The following is a 15,971-nucleotide window of genomic DNA, read 5'->3' as shown; positions in this document are numbered from 1 at the left end:
ACACACAGATAAAGCAACTGAAGAAATTAGAAAGATTATTCAGGAACATAATGAAAAGTTTAATAAGCTGGAAAAACCCAGAGACAGACAGCAATCAGAAATTCAGAAGATTAACAATAAAATGACAGAATTAGATAACTCAACAGAAAGTCAGAGGAGCAGAATTGAGCAAGTAGAAGCTAGAATTTCTGAACTCAAAGATAAATCACTTGGCACTAATACATTTGATGAAAAATCAGATAAAAGAATTAAAAAAAAAATGAAGAAACTTTAAGAATCATGTGGGACTCTATCAAGAGAAATAACCTACGAGTGATTGGAGTACCAGAACAGAGAGGGATAATAGAAAATACAGAGAAAATTATTGAGGATTTGTTGGCAGAAAACTTCCCTGATATTGTGAAAGATGAGAACATATCTATCCAAGATGCTTATCAAACTCCACATAAGGTAGATCTTAAAAGAAAGTCACCAAGACATATTATAATCAAGCTGGCCAAAACCAAAGACAAAGAGACAATTATAAGAGCAGTGAGGAATAAAAGAAAAGTCACCTACAAAGGAGAGCCGATAAGAATAAGCTCGGACTACTCAGCAGAAACCATGCAGGCAAGAAGGCAATGGGATGACGTATTTAAAAAATTGAAGGAAACAAATTGCCTGCCAAGAATCATATATCCATCAAAACTGTCTCTTAAATATGAAGGTGAAATTAAGACATTTCCAGATAAACACAAGTTGAGGGAATTTGTAAAAACCAAACCAAAACTACAAGAAATACTAAAGGGAGATCTTTTTTTAGAAAATCAGTAATATCAGGCATCAACCCAAGACTAGAACACTGGGCAGAGCAACCAGAAGTCAACCCAGACAGGGAAATCCAAAAAAACAAAGCAAGATTAAAAAAAAAAAAAAGCCCAACATGGGGTAACTGTGATGTTATTATACAAAAGAAGACAATATGAAAATAATAAAGAGGGACTAAGAAATGTAATCATACATCTTACATACGGAGAGGAAGATACGGCAATACAAAGAAATAAAAGTTAGTTTTAAATTTAGAAAAATAGGGGTAAATAATAAGGTAACCACAAAGGAGACAAACTATCCTACTCATCAAAATGAAATACAAGGGAAAAATACACTCAGCAGAAACACAATCAACAACAAATACAAGAAAAGGACAATATATAAAGAAAATCTACTTGCCACATAAAATCAAGTGGGAAAAAGAAACTGTCAACACACACAAAAAACATCGAAATGATAGTACTAAATTCATACCTATCCATAACTACCCTGAATGTAAATGGACTAAATGCACCAATAAAGAGACAGAGAGTGGCAGAACGGATTAAAAAACAAGATCCGTCTATATGCTGTCTACAAGAGACACACCTAAGACTTAGAGACACAAACAAACTAAAGCTCAAAGGATGGAAAAATCTATATCAAGCAAACAACAATCAAAAAAGAGCAGGAGTGGCAATATTAATTCCTGACAAAATAGACTTTAAAGTTAAATCCATCAGAAAGGATAAGGAAGGACACTATATAATGATTAAAGAGACAATGCACCAAGAATATATAACCATAGTAAACATTTATGCACCCAATGACAGGGCTGCAAGATACATGAAACAAACTCTAGCAGCATTGAAAAGTGAGATAGACAGCTCCACAATAATAGTAGGAGACTTCAACATGCCACTTTTGGTGAAGGACAGGACATCCAGAAAGAAGCTCAATAAAGACATGGAAGATCTAAATGCCACAATCAACCAACATGACCTCGTAGACATATACAGAACACTCCACCCAACAGCAACCAACTATACTTTCTTTTCTAGTGCCCATGGAACATTCTCTAGAATAGACCACCTATTAGGTCATAAAGCAAGCCTTAGCAGAATCCAAAACATTGAAATATTACAAAGCATCTTCTCTGACCATAAGGCCATAAAAGTGAAAATCAATAACAGGAAAAGAAGGGAAAAGAAATCAAACATTTGGAAACTGAACAATATCCTGCTCAAAAAAGACTGGATTATAGAAGAAATTAAGGATGGAATAAAGAAATTCATAGAATCCAATAAGAATGAAAACACTTCCTATCAGAACCTTTGGGACACAGCAAAAGCGGTGCTCAGATGCCAAGTTATATCAATAAATGCACACATCCAAAAAGAAAAAAGGACCAAAATCAAAGAATTATCCCTACAACTTGAAAAAATAGAAAGAGAGTAACAAAAGAAACCCACAGGCACCAGAAGACAACAGATAATAAAAATTAGAGCTGAACTAAATGAAATAGAAAACAGAAAAACATTTGAAAGAATAAGACCAAAAGCTGGTTTTTTGAAAAAATCAACAAAATTGATAAACCATTGGCCAAACTGACAAAAGAAAAATAGGAGAGGAAGCAAATAACCCGAATAAGAAATGAGATGGGCGATATTACAACAGACCCAACTGAAATTAAAAGAATCATATCAGATTACTGTGAACAACTACACTCAAACAAATTAGAAAACCTAGAAGAAATGGATGAATTCCTAGAAACACACTACCTACCTAAACTAACACAAACAGAGACAGAACAACTAAAAAGACCCATGATAAAAGAAGAGATTGAAAAGGTAATCAAAAAACTCCCCCCCCCAAAAAAGCCCTGGTCTGGACGGCTTCACTGCAGAGTTTTACCAAACTCTCAGAAAAGAGTGAACACCACTCATACTACCAAACTCATTCTATGAAGCCACCATATCCCTGATACCACAACCAGGTAAAGACACCACAAGAAAAGAAAATTAAAGACATATATCTCTCATGAATGTAGATGCAAAAATCCTCAACAAAATTCTAGCCAATAGAATTCAACAACATATCAAAAAAATCATGCACCATGACCAAGTGGGATTCATACCAGATATGCAGGGATGGTTTAACATTAGAAAAACAATTAATGTAATCCACCACATGAATAAAACAAAAAACAAGAATCACAGGATTTTATCAATTGATGCAGAAAAGGCATTTGACAAAGTTCAACACTCATTCATGATAAAAACTCTCAGTAAAATAGGAGTAGAAGGAAAATTTCTCAACATAATAAAGGGCATTTATACAAAGCCAACAGCCAACATCTCCCTAAAAGGAGAGAGCCTGAAAACATTCCCGTTGAGATCGGGAACCAGACAAGGTTGTCCTTTATCACCACTCTTATTCAACATTGTGCTGGAGGTCCTAGCCAGAGCAATTAGGCTAGATAAAGAAATAAAGGGCATCCAGATTGGCAAGGAAGAAGTAAAAGTATCTCTGTTTGCAGATGACATGATCTTATACACAGAAAACCGTAAGGAATACTCCAGAAAACTACTGAAACTAATAGAAGAGTTCAGCAGAGTATCAGGATAAAAGATAAACATACAAAAATCAGTTGGATTCCTCTACACCAACAAAAAGAATGTTGAAGAGGAAATCACCAAATCAATGCCATTTAGAGTAGCCCCCAAGAAGATAAAATACTTAGGAATAAATCTTACCAGAGATGTAAAAGACTTATACAAAGAAAACGACAGTACACTTCTGCAAGGAACCAAAAAAACTTATAAAAGTGGAAGAACATACCTTGCTCGTGGATAGGAAGACTTAACATTATAAAAATGTCTATCCTACCAAAAGCGATCTACACATTTAATGCAATTCCGATCCAAATCCCAAGGACATTCTTTAATGAGATGGAGAAACAAGTCACCAATTTCATATAGAAGGGAAAGAGGCCCCGGATAAATAAGGCATTTCAGAAAAAGAAGAACAAAGTGGGAGGCCTTACTCTACCAGATTTTAGAACCTATTATACCACCACAGTAGTCAAAACAGCCTGGTACTGGTACAACAACAGATACATGGACCAATGGAACAGAATTGAGAATCCAGACATAAATCCATCCACATATGAGCAGTTGATATTTGACAAAGGCCCCAAAACAGTTAGCTGGGGAAAAGACAGTCTTTTTAACAAATGGTGCTGGCATAACTGGATATCCATCTGCAAAAAAATGAAACAAGACCCATACCTCACTCCATGCACAAAAACTAACTCAAAATGGATCAAAGACCTAAATATAAAATCTAAAACAATAAAGATCATGGAAGAAAAAATAGGGACAACGGTAGAAGCCCTAATACATGGCATAAACAGTATAGAAAACATTATAAAGGACGTAGAAGAAAAACTAGATAACTGGGAGCTCCTAAAAATCAAACACCTATGCTCATCCGAAGACTTCACCAAAAGAGTAAAAAGACCTACAGACTGGGAAAAAGTTTTTAGCTATGACATTTCTGATCAGCACTTGATCTCTAAAATCTACATAATACTGCAAAAACTCAACTGCAAAAAGACAAACAACCCAATTTAAAAATGGGCAAAAGATATGAATAGACACTTCACTAAAGAAGACATTCGGGTAGCTAACAGATATATGAGGAAATGTTCACGATCATTAGCCATTAGAGAAATGCAGATCAAAACTACAATGAGATTTCATCTTACTCCAACAAGGCTGGCATTAATCCAAAAAACACAAAATAATAAATGTTGGAGAGGCTGTGGAGAGATTGGAACTCTTATACACTGCTGGTGGGAATGTCAAATGGTACAACTACCACTTTGGAAATTGATTTGGCACTTCCTTAAAAAGCTAGAAATAGAACTACCATATGATCCAGCAATCCCACTCCTCGGAATATATCCTAGAGAAATAAGAGCCTTTACATGAACAGATATATGCACACCCATGTTTATTGCAGCACTGTTACAATAGCAAAAAGATGGAAGCAACCAAGGTGCCCATCAATGGATGAATGGATAAATAAATTATGGTATATTCACACAATGGAATACTACGCATCGATAAAGAACAGTGACGAATCTGTGAAACATTTCATAACATGGAGTAACCTGGAAGGCATTATGCTGAGTGAAATTAGTCAGTTGCATAAGGACAAATATTGTATAAGACCACTATTATAAGAACTTGAGAAATAGTTTAAACTGAGAAAACGTTCTTTTGTGGTTACGAGAGGGGGGAGGGAGGGAGAGTGGGAGGGGGCATTCACTAATTAGATAGTAGATAAGAACTATTTTAGGTGAAAGGAAAGACAGCACACAATACAGAGGAGGTCAGCACAATTGGACTAAACCAAAAGCAAAGAAGTTTTCTGAATAAACTGAATGCTTCAAAGGCCAGCGTAGTAGGGGCAGGGGTCTGGGGACCATGGTTTCAGGGGACATCTAAGTCAATCGGCATAATAAAATCTATTAAGAAAACATTCTGCATCCCACTTTGAAGAGTGGCGTCTGGGGTCTTAAACGCTAGGAAACAGCCATCTAAGATGCATCAATTGGTCTCAACCCACCTGAATCAAAGGAGAATGAAGAACACCATGGACACAAGGTGATCACGAGCCCAAGAGACAGAAAGGGCCACATGAACCAGCGACTACATCATCCTGAGACCAGAAGAACCAGATGGTACCCGGCTACAACCGATGACTGCCCTGACAGGGAACACAACAGAGAAACCCTGAGGGAGCAGGAGAGCAGTGGGATGCACACCCCAAATTCTCATAAGATCAGACTTAATGGTCTGACTGAGACTGGAAGGACCCTGCTGGTCATGGCCCCCAGACCTTCAATTGGCCCAGGATAGGAGCCATTCCCAAAGCCAACTCTTCAGACATGGATTGGACTGGACAATGGGTTGGAGAGGAATGCTGGTAAGGAGTGAGCTTCTTGGATCAGGTGGACACTTGAGACTGTATTGGTATCTCCTGCCTGGAGGGGAGATGAGAGGGTGGAGGGGGTTAGAAGCTGGCGAAATGGACATGAAAAGAGAGTGTGGAGAGAGAGAACGGGCTGTCTCATTAAAGGGGGAGAGTAATTGGGAGTGTGTAGCAAGGTGTATATGGGTTTTTGTATGAGAGACTGACTTGATTTGTAAACTTTCACTTAAAGCACAATAAAAATTATTAAAAAAAAAAAAAAATCTCCAACAACTCTTGTAACAACTCACTAGGCAGAGCTCCCAGAGTCCCAGGAAGGGACACGTGCAAATCACAAAAGTCAGTGCACTCAGGGAGGCCCCGAGCTGTGGGGTCCAATTCTAGTCCTTCCCAGTCCAGATGCGGTTTTCCAACTGGGGTCATTTTTATCATGAGCAGTGTTGTCTAGTAATACAGTTACTTCTTCGATTCAGGAACCAATCTGTAGGGTTATAAAGAAGGTTTGCCTGGACGGTTTCACTGCACGATTACCAGCCTTGGTTCTTCTTATGTTAACTTATTAGCTGAAAATGTTAACATTTTAAAACTTGCATATCCTTGTTAATAATGAGATTAAACATTCTTCCTCTCTTTGTTTTATAGTTGTATTCTTTCTTTTAAAAAAACCCCATTGCCATTGAGTCTATTCAAACTCTTAGAATTGTATATGCCTTTGCCTGATTATTCAGTGGAGTCTTTGGGATTTGTCCTTATATGAGGCCTTTATTTTTTAATATAATTTTAATTATGCAAGAAATACATGAATCTAGTCTCCTTTGTAAAAAATTCAAATATTTCAGATAAAGCTCAAGACCCTTCGACTGTATGAGGCCTTTTAGTCCATTCAAAATTGATGCCACAATATGATGTGGGGATACAGGATCTGAATGGGTTTCCTCAAAATTGCTAAGAACGAATTTATTAAACCATGTTTCCTCTTTGTGTTCATTTGTAATGCCCCCTTTATCTTTTATTAATTTTTTTAGATCTAGATTGGGGCTTCCTTATTCTGTTCTTTTGATAAAGCCATTTGTTTTTAATGACACAGACTGTATTTTGGTCTGATGGAATTTGTCTTCCTTTTGTTTTCAGATTTTTATTTTTATTTGAGTGTCTATATCAGTATATAGGTATTTGTCTGTTCTAGCTTTTCTTCTTTACCAGATGATTTTTAAAGTCAGTTTTTACTGCTGGAAATAGAAATACTAGATTTAGGTTTGTTCATTCATATTCACTTTATTCTAAACTCTTTTCTCAATTAAAATAGCTTTCAGCTGATTGGTTTAGAAATCTCTGTCTTCTACTTCAAGTTCACTGCTCCTTTTCCTGTAATTTGCTGCACTGAGAACCATTCTGTTCTATGACAATAGCATTTCTTTATTTCAAGAAAGGTAATGGCGTTTTTTTCTTCTAGGTGGCAAATATTAAGAAGGAAACTCATATTGTGTGGTATAAAGATGAGAGAGAGATATCAGTGGATGAAAAACATGATTTTAAGGATGGCATATGCACCCTGCTTATAACAGAGGTAGGTGATACACCTGTGTATGCACCCTGCTTATAACAGAGGTAGGCGATATACACGTGAAATGTAGGCTATTCCTTCTGTACCCTATGTTCTCCCAAAAAGCGTAGACTAGATTCTGTTCCTTTCTTGCTAGGTGATTTATAATTCCTTGCTTCTCCCTGTTCCTGAGCTTCTTGCCCCTAACATTACCCTCCCCCACCACCAAAAAAAGCTGTAGAAACATAAGAGCTTTTCTCACCTTGTGATATGCGTGGTTTTGTGAGATCTCCAACCCCCACTGGCTACTCCGTCCTACGCTATGAGTCGGAACCGACTCGAAGGCACTGGGTTTGGTTTTGTTGGTTTACTGGCTTTCTTATCCACAGGGGAGGGGCAGGGCAGTTAAGTGGATTCTTCTTTGTTCCCTAAAGACCCAGAGACCATCAGACATAGTATTCATTAAAGTACAGATTTTTATCCACTTTCTGTCTAAAAGAGGACAGCTTTCAAAATTATGTGATCCTCTGTTTTTAATAAATGAAGGCAGAGTACAAGTTAAGGGCTCTGAGCCTCAGATCAATGATAGCCTCAGAAGGTAGGAAAACCAGCACTGCTACCTGGGCCATCTTGACTGGGTGCCAGCATCGCCTGCATGGCTAGATGCTCATTCAACATGTGTTTGGTTGGCAGCTCCATAAATCACAGGGCCATAGACATGCAAACACTATACCCTGAGTCCACCATAAACTGCAATGTGGAATCTTTATTCCCCCCTCAGTTTTCGAAGAAAGATGCTGGGATTTATGAGGTGATCCTGAAAGACGACCGAGGGAAAGATAAGAGCAGATTGAAGCTTGTGGATGAAGGTCAGTCCACCAATTGTGAGGTCCATTTTGTGTGTTCTGTATGCAGGTTAGGAGAGTTAGGATTGAGGCTGGGCTGGTGATTGATGTCATGCTTTTTTGGCCTGAAGATTTTGTCTTAGTTGAAATTTCAGCAGCATGAACTACTGCTTTATTCAAAAATACTTCACTTGTTTTAGTCTTCCTAGCAATCAAAAGTCTACTTTTGATCCTCAGGGAAGGAATAGGCCATGGTCCAATGGGGTCTGTTTTCAATTCAAAACATCATTTTTGTTTCAACTATAGAAATGTTCCAGGATTAAAAGTCTGTGGGAAGCATGACCAAAATAGTTCACTGTTAAACAGTGGTCAGAAAGATTTAGGTATGAAACTCAAAGCCTTGCAGTTACTAGCATAGCAAGAAAGCAATTTTCATTTTTCAGCCACTACTAAAGACAAACTATCACGGAAATGAAAACCTACATGTGGCCCCCAAACTTCCAGTTTGTTCCTGGATGAAATCTTTTAACGGTATTGCTGACAAAGAGCAGAAGTTTGGCTTTGATTTTGCCTTCCTACTCTTGGTGGAAAACCCACCGTATTACCGAGGCGTTGATTCCAACTCATAGCAACCCTGTAGGGTTTCCAAGACTGTAAATCTCTGCAGCAGCAGACTGCCACATCTTTCTCCTGCGGAGCTGCTGGTGGTTTCAAACCGCTGACCTTTCGGTTAGCCGTCCATCGTTTTAACCACTGCACCACCGGGGCTCCTTGGTGGACAGATGACTAAATGTGCTTATTGGCAACGCATTATTAGACTGAGGGAGAGCAGGGAACTCGACGGCTAATTCATTATGAATTGATGACACAGATAAGAAGCCTTCCTCTATGTAAGCCCAGGCTTCTTGGGATTTAGGAAGAAAGAGAATCCTAAAGACAAGAACTTTCCTGGGAATCCCATTCTGGCTCTTTCCCTAGGATGTATATACGGTGACAGTTACAAAGAATCAGAGGGAGAAAAATATCAAAATAAACAGGAGTCTTTTAAAATTTGATAAAAAATTAAGTTATTCCTTCAAATAGCACTTATTCATTGGTCAACAAATTTACCTTGTGATCAGTACCCTTCACCAGACAGGGAATTTTTGAAAGCATAATACTGACTAAGAATTTGAGATTTGACCTTACATTGAACATTTTCATACTAAACCTTTGTCTGTGAATCTCTACCCACAGCCTTTAAAGAGCTGATGACTGAAGTATGCAAAAGAATCGGTAAGTCAGTGTTCGCACCACAAGGATGCTGCTTCGTTCTTCTCTTGCCGGTGGACTTACCGGTGCACGGATGTGCTGTGTCCCCTTTCAGCTTTGTCTGCTACGGACCTGAAGATCCAGAGCACCGCTGAGGGAATCCGCCTATACTCCATCGTTCCTTACTACCTGGATGATTTGAAAGTCAACTGGTCCCACAAGTACGTAAGTGGGAACTCAAGGTGTACAAATTCTTTCTCCACTGGGGGCAAAGAAAGTGGGAGGTTGAACCTTTGTTTTTGTCAGATAGGAAGTCTCTGACACCCTTGGCTTCTCAGGGCCTGACATTGAAGAGCACAGGACAGAAGAACCCCGTCCACCCCCTTAGTATGGTAGCACTTGCCCTTAATACACATATTTTGAGGCCAGGAATGGCTATGGTACATCTTTCCTGTAACCTGAGAAGCGTCGTAATTCACATCCATGCTTATACTCTAACCTCCACCTCCAGACAGGGTCGTGCTTAGGCCGTCTCTGCTTTGCTGGACATCCAGGGCCAGGTCTCTATCCCTTTCTTGCTACAGACAGCCAGGGCCGGATGACCCAATACGCAAGGCACGCACGGCCTTACTTGTGTTTACTTACTAACCTGTAGTGTACAATTTCACCTGGGTTTCACCAAATGTGGTGAAATCTCTGTGAAACTGTACACTATAGATTAGTAAGTAAACATAAGTAAGCCCATGCGTGCCTTGCCTACTGGTTAACCCACCGCTGCATACTGCTAACACATGCTCTGGTTTGGAACGAGACTGAAGCAGTGTGCACCAAGAGGTACCAAATTTCCCTTTATATGAATTAATTCAGAAGAGTGGCCAAGTTATTTTTACAGCGATTGGCTCTGTTGGGCATTCCCATGTTTCCAGGCCACTCTCAGAAGACTTTGGAGACTCTAAGATGACTTTAAGGATGTGTATTTGGACTGGATTGTGCCTGAAGATCTGCTCTAATCTCAAAACTACCTTTGTGGAGTTATGCAGGAGTTCCACTCTAGTTCACCTCTGAGATTCCAAGAACCTACGTAGATCTCCAAGTCAAAGCAGTCCTCCCATTTCAACTCTTGACAATGTCCTTGACCTCTGTACTTTCTTACAATTTTCTGAGCTGAAAGGTAACAGAAGCCTGGCATATATAATGTGATGGGGGCCCAGCCACGTCAGTCCAGTCTTAGGATACAGTGAACACTTATTCTAAACTGCAAAATGTTCTTCAAAGCCCCTCTGAAAAGTAAGTCATTCTGGCATCGCCAGAAGGAAGCAGATAATGTTTATTACATCCAGCATTCAGTGGCTCTTCCAGTATTCCAGGCACTGTTGTACACCCTTTAGAGGTATGAAGTTATTTAATATTCACAAGAGCTCTATGACATAGGTACAACCTCACTTTAGTGATAAGGAAGCTTATGGTCTGGGAGGTGACTTGCCCGAAGTCACACAGCTCCGTAGGGGCACAGGGCTGAACCCAGGCAGCCCAGCTCCAGAGCCCAGACTCACATGGCCCTAGCCCCTGTGTTCAAGTTGCACTAAAAGTCTAGGTTGTACTAGAACTGGGTCCCACAAAGCAATAATTTGTGTTTTCTTTAAAACTACTTTATTGTTATGTACAACAGTGTGGTTTATTATTATTAGTTTCTTGAGTTCTGAAAAATGAGAAGTAAAACTCCAGTGTAGAATGCTTGAGTTTTCTTTCCTTTGTTCTATTTCCTTCAGAGGACATTTTAGGAAAGTAATTATAAGTTAAAATAGATCAATTACTAGGAAATTCCTCTGTGACATCTAGGACATTCTAATATATCAGTCTGAAAAATAAGATAAATTAATTGAATCATCAATCAAAAAGCTTTACGTCATCTCTAAAAGAATTACTTGTTCAAAAAAAAAAATGAGAACATTGAAAATACGCTCTGAGGAAATGGATACTGCAGTAAATGGATACTGCATAAATGTCTTAAGTTATTTGGCCTAGTCAGCTAAAGGAGTTATTTGTACATTTTTGTGTCTCTGGAAGGTACAGGAATTAAAGGATTGTCTTCACTGTCTTCATGTAGGTACGTGCTGCAATGGGGAAAACCTTGAAATGGGTTTCAGTCTTGACTTTGCTCCTAAATTCCCAAGTGATCTTAGGCAAGTCACTTAATTTTCTGAACTTCACTTTTCTTTCCTATATAAAAGGAGTAGTAATACCTACTCTATCTCAAAAGATTAATAGATTCAATGAGGTAATGAAAATGACGATGTTTTGTAAACCATGAGGTACTTTACAAATGTAAAGTACTATTTTGCATATTAGCCAGAGTGTAAAGAATTTAAACAGATTTATTATAGCAAAGCGAAAAAGAGGAGGACCCTCAATGAGATGGACTGACACAGTGGCTGCAATAATGAGCTCAAGCCTAACAATGATTGTGAGGATGGCGCACGACGGGGCAGTGTTTCATTCTCTTGTCCATAGGGTTGCTATGAGTTGGAACTGACTCAACTGCACCTAACAACAGCAACAATTATAGCAAAGCAGAGAACTACCTGTCCTTCTGTCTAAGACTCTAAGACATATCTATTGCTCAGGCTAGAGTCTGCAGGGTATAGACAAGTTCCTTTACCCTACATTTTATGGCATTTTAATTTTTAATTACTTTTAAAGAATGTGATGGTATAAGAGAAATGCTAAAGTCATATTTGAAAGCTAAAAGGTTTTTTTGGTGAAGAATTTTATTTTCCTATTTTTTTATGTTCATTTTGGTTGTTGCAATTACAAACATAATACATGTTTGTTTTAGAAAATAAATTTATAATAATATATTACAGAATAGAAAGAATTTATAATATAATATTATCCCTGTTAGTTTGTCATTCTGTGGTTGCTTGTGTATTGCTGTGATGCTGGAAGCTATGCCACTGGTATTTCAAATGCCAGCAGGGTCACCAATGGTGGACAGGTTTCAGCGCAGCTTTCAGACTAAGACAGACTAGGAAGAAGAACGTGGCGGTCTACTTCTGAAAAAATTGGCCAGTGAAAACCTTACAAATAGCAGTGGAACACTGTCTGACATAGCACCTGAAGATAAGCTTCTCAGGTTGGAGGGCACTCAAAATATGACAGGGGAGGAGCTGCCCTTCAAGGTAGAGTTGACGTGGATGGAGTAAGCTTTGGACCTTCATTTGCTGATGTTGCATGACTCAAAATGAGAAGAAACAGCTGCAAACATCCACTAATAATTGGAACACGGAATTCACAAAGCATGAATCTAGGAAATTTGGAAGTCATCAAAAATGAAACACATAAAGATCAATATCCTAAGCATTAGTGAGCTGAAATGTACTTGTATTGGCTATTATGAATCAGACAATCATATGGACTACTATGCTGGGAATGACAAATTGAAGAGGAATGAGCTTGCATTCATCGTCAAAAAGAACATTTCAAGATCTATCCTGAAGTACAATGCTGTCAGTGGTAGGATAATATTCATATGTCTGCAAGGAAAACCAGTTAATACAACTGTTATTCAAAGTTACACACCAACCACTAATGCCAAAGATGAGAAAATTGAAGATTTTTATCAATTTCTGCAGTCTGAAACTGATCAAATATGCAGTCAAGATGTATTGATAATTACTGGTGATTGGAATGCAAAAGCTGGAAACAAAGAAGGATCTGTAGTTAGAAAATATGGCCTTGGTGATAGAAACGATGCAGAAGATTGCATGATAGAATTTTGCAAGACCGACAACTTATTCATTGGAAATACCTTTTTTCAACAAAATAAATGGTTACTCAATACATGTGGACCTCGCCAGATGGAATACACAGGGATCTGTGGAGATGATGAAGAAGCTCAATATCATCAGTCAGAAGAAGGCCAGGGGTCAACTGCAGATCAGACCATCAATTGCTCGTATGCAAGCTTAATTTGAAGCTGAAAAAAATTAAAACCAGTCCACCAGAGCCAAAATATGTCCTTGAGTATATCCCACTTTAATTTGGAGACCATCTAAAGAATAAATTTGACACTTTAAACACTAATGATCAAAGACAAGAGAAGTTGTGGGATGACATTTAGGATATCATACATGAAGAAAGCAAAAGGTCATTAAAAGATAAGAAAGAAAGAAAGTGGATGTCAGAAGAGACTCTGAAGCTTGCTCTTGAATGGAGAATAGCTAAAGCAAAAGGAAGAAATGATAAAAGAGCTGTTCAGAAGATTTCAAAGGGCAGCTCGAAAAGACAAAATAAAGTATTGTAATGAAATGTGCAAACACCTGGAGTTAGAAAACCAAAAGGATAGATAGAACACACTCGGCATTTCTCAAGCTGAAAGAACTGAAGAAAAAATTCAAGCCTTGAATTGCAATATTGAAAAATTCTTCAGGGAAAATATCAAACGACACAGGAAGCATCAAAAGAAGATGAAAGGAATACACAGAGTCACTATACCAAAAAGAATTGGTCAATATTCAGCCATTTCAGGAGGCAGAATGTGAACAAGAACTGATGGTGTTGAAGGAACAAGTCCAAGCTGCACTGAAGGCATTGGTGAAAAAGAAGGCTCAAGAATTGACACAATACCAGTTGAGATGTTTCAGCAAATGGGCACAGTGCCGGAAGTGCTCATTCGTCTATGCCAAGAAATTTGAAAGTCAGCTACCAGGCCAACCGACTGAAAGAGATACATATTTGTGCCCATTCCAAAGAAAGGTGATCCAACAGAATGCAGAAATTATTAAACAATATCATTACTATCACACACAAGTAAGATTTTGCTGAAGATCATTCAAAAATGGTTGCAACGGTACGTCAACATGGAACAGCCAGAAATTCAGGCCGGATTCAGAAGAGGATGTGGAACAAGGGATGTCATTGCTGATGTCAGATGGATCTTGACAGATCCATCTTGACAGAAAGCAGAGAATACCAGAAAGATGTTTACCTGTGTTTTATTGCCTATGCAAAGGCATTTGTCTGTGTGGATCATAACAAACTCTAGATAACATTGCGAAGAATGAGAATTCCAGAACACTAAATTGTGTTCATACAGAACCTGTACATAGACCAAGAGGCAGAACAAGGGGATAGTGAGTGGTTTAAAATCAAGAAGAGGGTACATCAGGGTCGTATCCTTTCACCATGCTTATTCAGTATGAGTAAATAATCTGAGAAGCTGGACTATATGAAGAAGAACATGGTATCAGGATTGACATTAAAACCTGCATTATGCAGATGACACAATGCTCCTTGCTGAAAGTGAAGAGGACTTGAAGCACTTACTGATGAAGAACAAAGACCACAGCCTTCAGTACGGATAACACCTCAACATAAAGAAAACAAAAATCCTCATAAGTGGACCAATGAGTAACATCATGATAAATGGAGAAAAGACTAAAGTTGTTAAAGATTTCATTTTACTTGGATCCATAATCAACACGTATGGAAGCAGCAGTCAATGTACAGGTTCCATATGAACACAATGTTTTGTTCTGTTGCCTGTGGGGTCGCAATGAGTCAGAAACAACTCGATGGCACCTAACAACAACATAGTTTTATGAGCCATACTATGAACATTTTGGAGTACTTCCTTCTAGACTTTTCTCTATGCATAACTGTGACTGTAACAGTGTTGTTTTGTATAGTGCTTTTTTTTCTTATTTCTTCACATTTTTACAATTTCTCCATAAAGTTTCTTTTAACATCACTCAGAGTATATCCAATTTCTTTTTCCTATTTCATCTAGGACAGCAGCATTTCTGGACTGTGAGATCACAAAATAAAGGGTTATAAACCAAAAAACCAAACCCATTATTGTAGTCAATTTTGACTCATAGTGACCCTATAAGACAGAATAGAACTGCCCCATAGGGTTTCCAAGGAGCGGCTGGTGGATTCCAACTGCTGACCTTTTGGTTAGCAGCCACAGTGCTAAACCACTGCACCACCAGGGCAAATAGGGTTATACTTCTATTTATTCTCCTGACACACTGTAAAATCCTGAGAAACTCCTGTTCAGGGACAGAGGATGTGCCTCATTCATTGTGGCAGCACCTCTTCTTTTCACTTACCCTTGGCTCTGCTGCCTTGTGCATATTTACATATGTTTTAAATAGCCTGTAACCAAGCATGTAAATAGGTGTCAGGCACAAGTGGGCCCCCTTAAATGTGTTTTGGACCAGCTTATAAAAGCTGATATATAACTATCAATCATATCTAGTTTGGCCTTTTGGTTTTAAAGATTCCCTCAGTGCTATAAATAAACCCAAGCAAAAACAAAGATAATTAATATAGCTGAGAAGTGTTGGCTTGCTCTCTGCTCTGGCTCCAGACTGCTATTGGGAATTAAATGTTATATTTAATATCAGTGCCCCCTCCCCTTCCCCTCAAGCCTTGGAGTCCGAATTCTGTGCTTCAGGGCCAATACTTTCTCTGAAGCATTGGAATAACATACGTGGAACCCATGCTATTTAAAAGTCTGTAAAATGTTACAGCAAGAC

The 15,971-nt window shown here is 38.5% G+C and overlaps 1 protein-coding gene and 1 long non-coding RNA gene across 12 annotated transcripts in view; one reads left to right on the top strand and one right to left on the bottom strand.

Moving 5' to 3' along the window:
- Positions 1–15,971, bottom strand: part of LOC126085171 (uncharacterized) — a 41,196-nt gene that overhangs the window by 4,832 nt on the left and 20,393 nt on the right. The window lies entirely within an intron of this gene.
- Positions 1–15,971, top strand: part of MYOM1 (myomesin 1) — a 180,653-nt gene that overhangs the window by 154,637 nt on the left and 10,045 nt on the right. For 4 of the 5 annotated variants that reach the window (XM_049900248.1, XM_049900246.1, XM_049900245.1 and 1 more), the window contains 4 exons: positions 7,244–7,357; positions 8,115–8,202; positions 9,415–9,453; positions 9,545–9,650. In XM_049900248.1, coding sequence (XP_049756205.1) covers positions 7,244–7,357; positions 8,115–8,202; positions 9,415–9,453; positions 9,545–9,650 — 347 coding nt within the window. Of the gene's footprint in view, positions 1–7,243; positions 7,358–8,114; positions 8,203–9,414; positions 9,454–9,544; positions 9,651–11,536; positions 15,967–15,971 lie in introns of those variants that run through there. The other variant, XM_049900249.1, reaches the window with a different exon arrangement.

The sequence above is a fragment of the Elephas maximus genome, chromosome 11 (genome assembly GCF_024166365.1).
Source record: "Elephas maximus indicus isolate mEleMax1 chromosome 11, mEleMax1 primary haplotype, whole genome shotgun sequence".
Taxonomy (NCBI): Eukaryota; Metazoa; Chordata; class Mammalia; order Proboscidea; family Elephantidae; genus Elephas; species Elephas maximus.
This window is presented reverse-complemented; position numbering and strand designations above follow the sequence as displayed.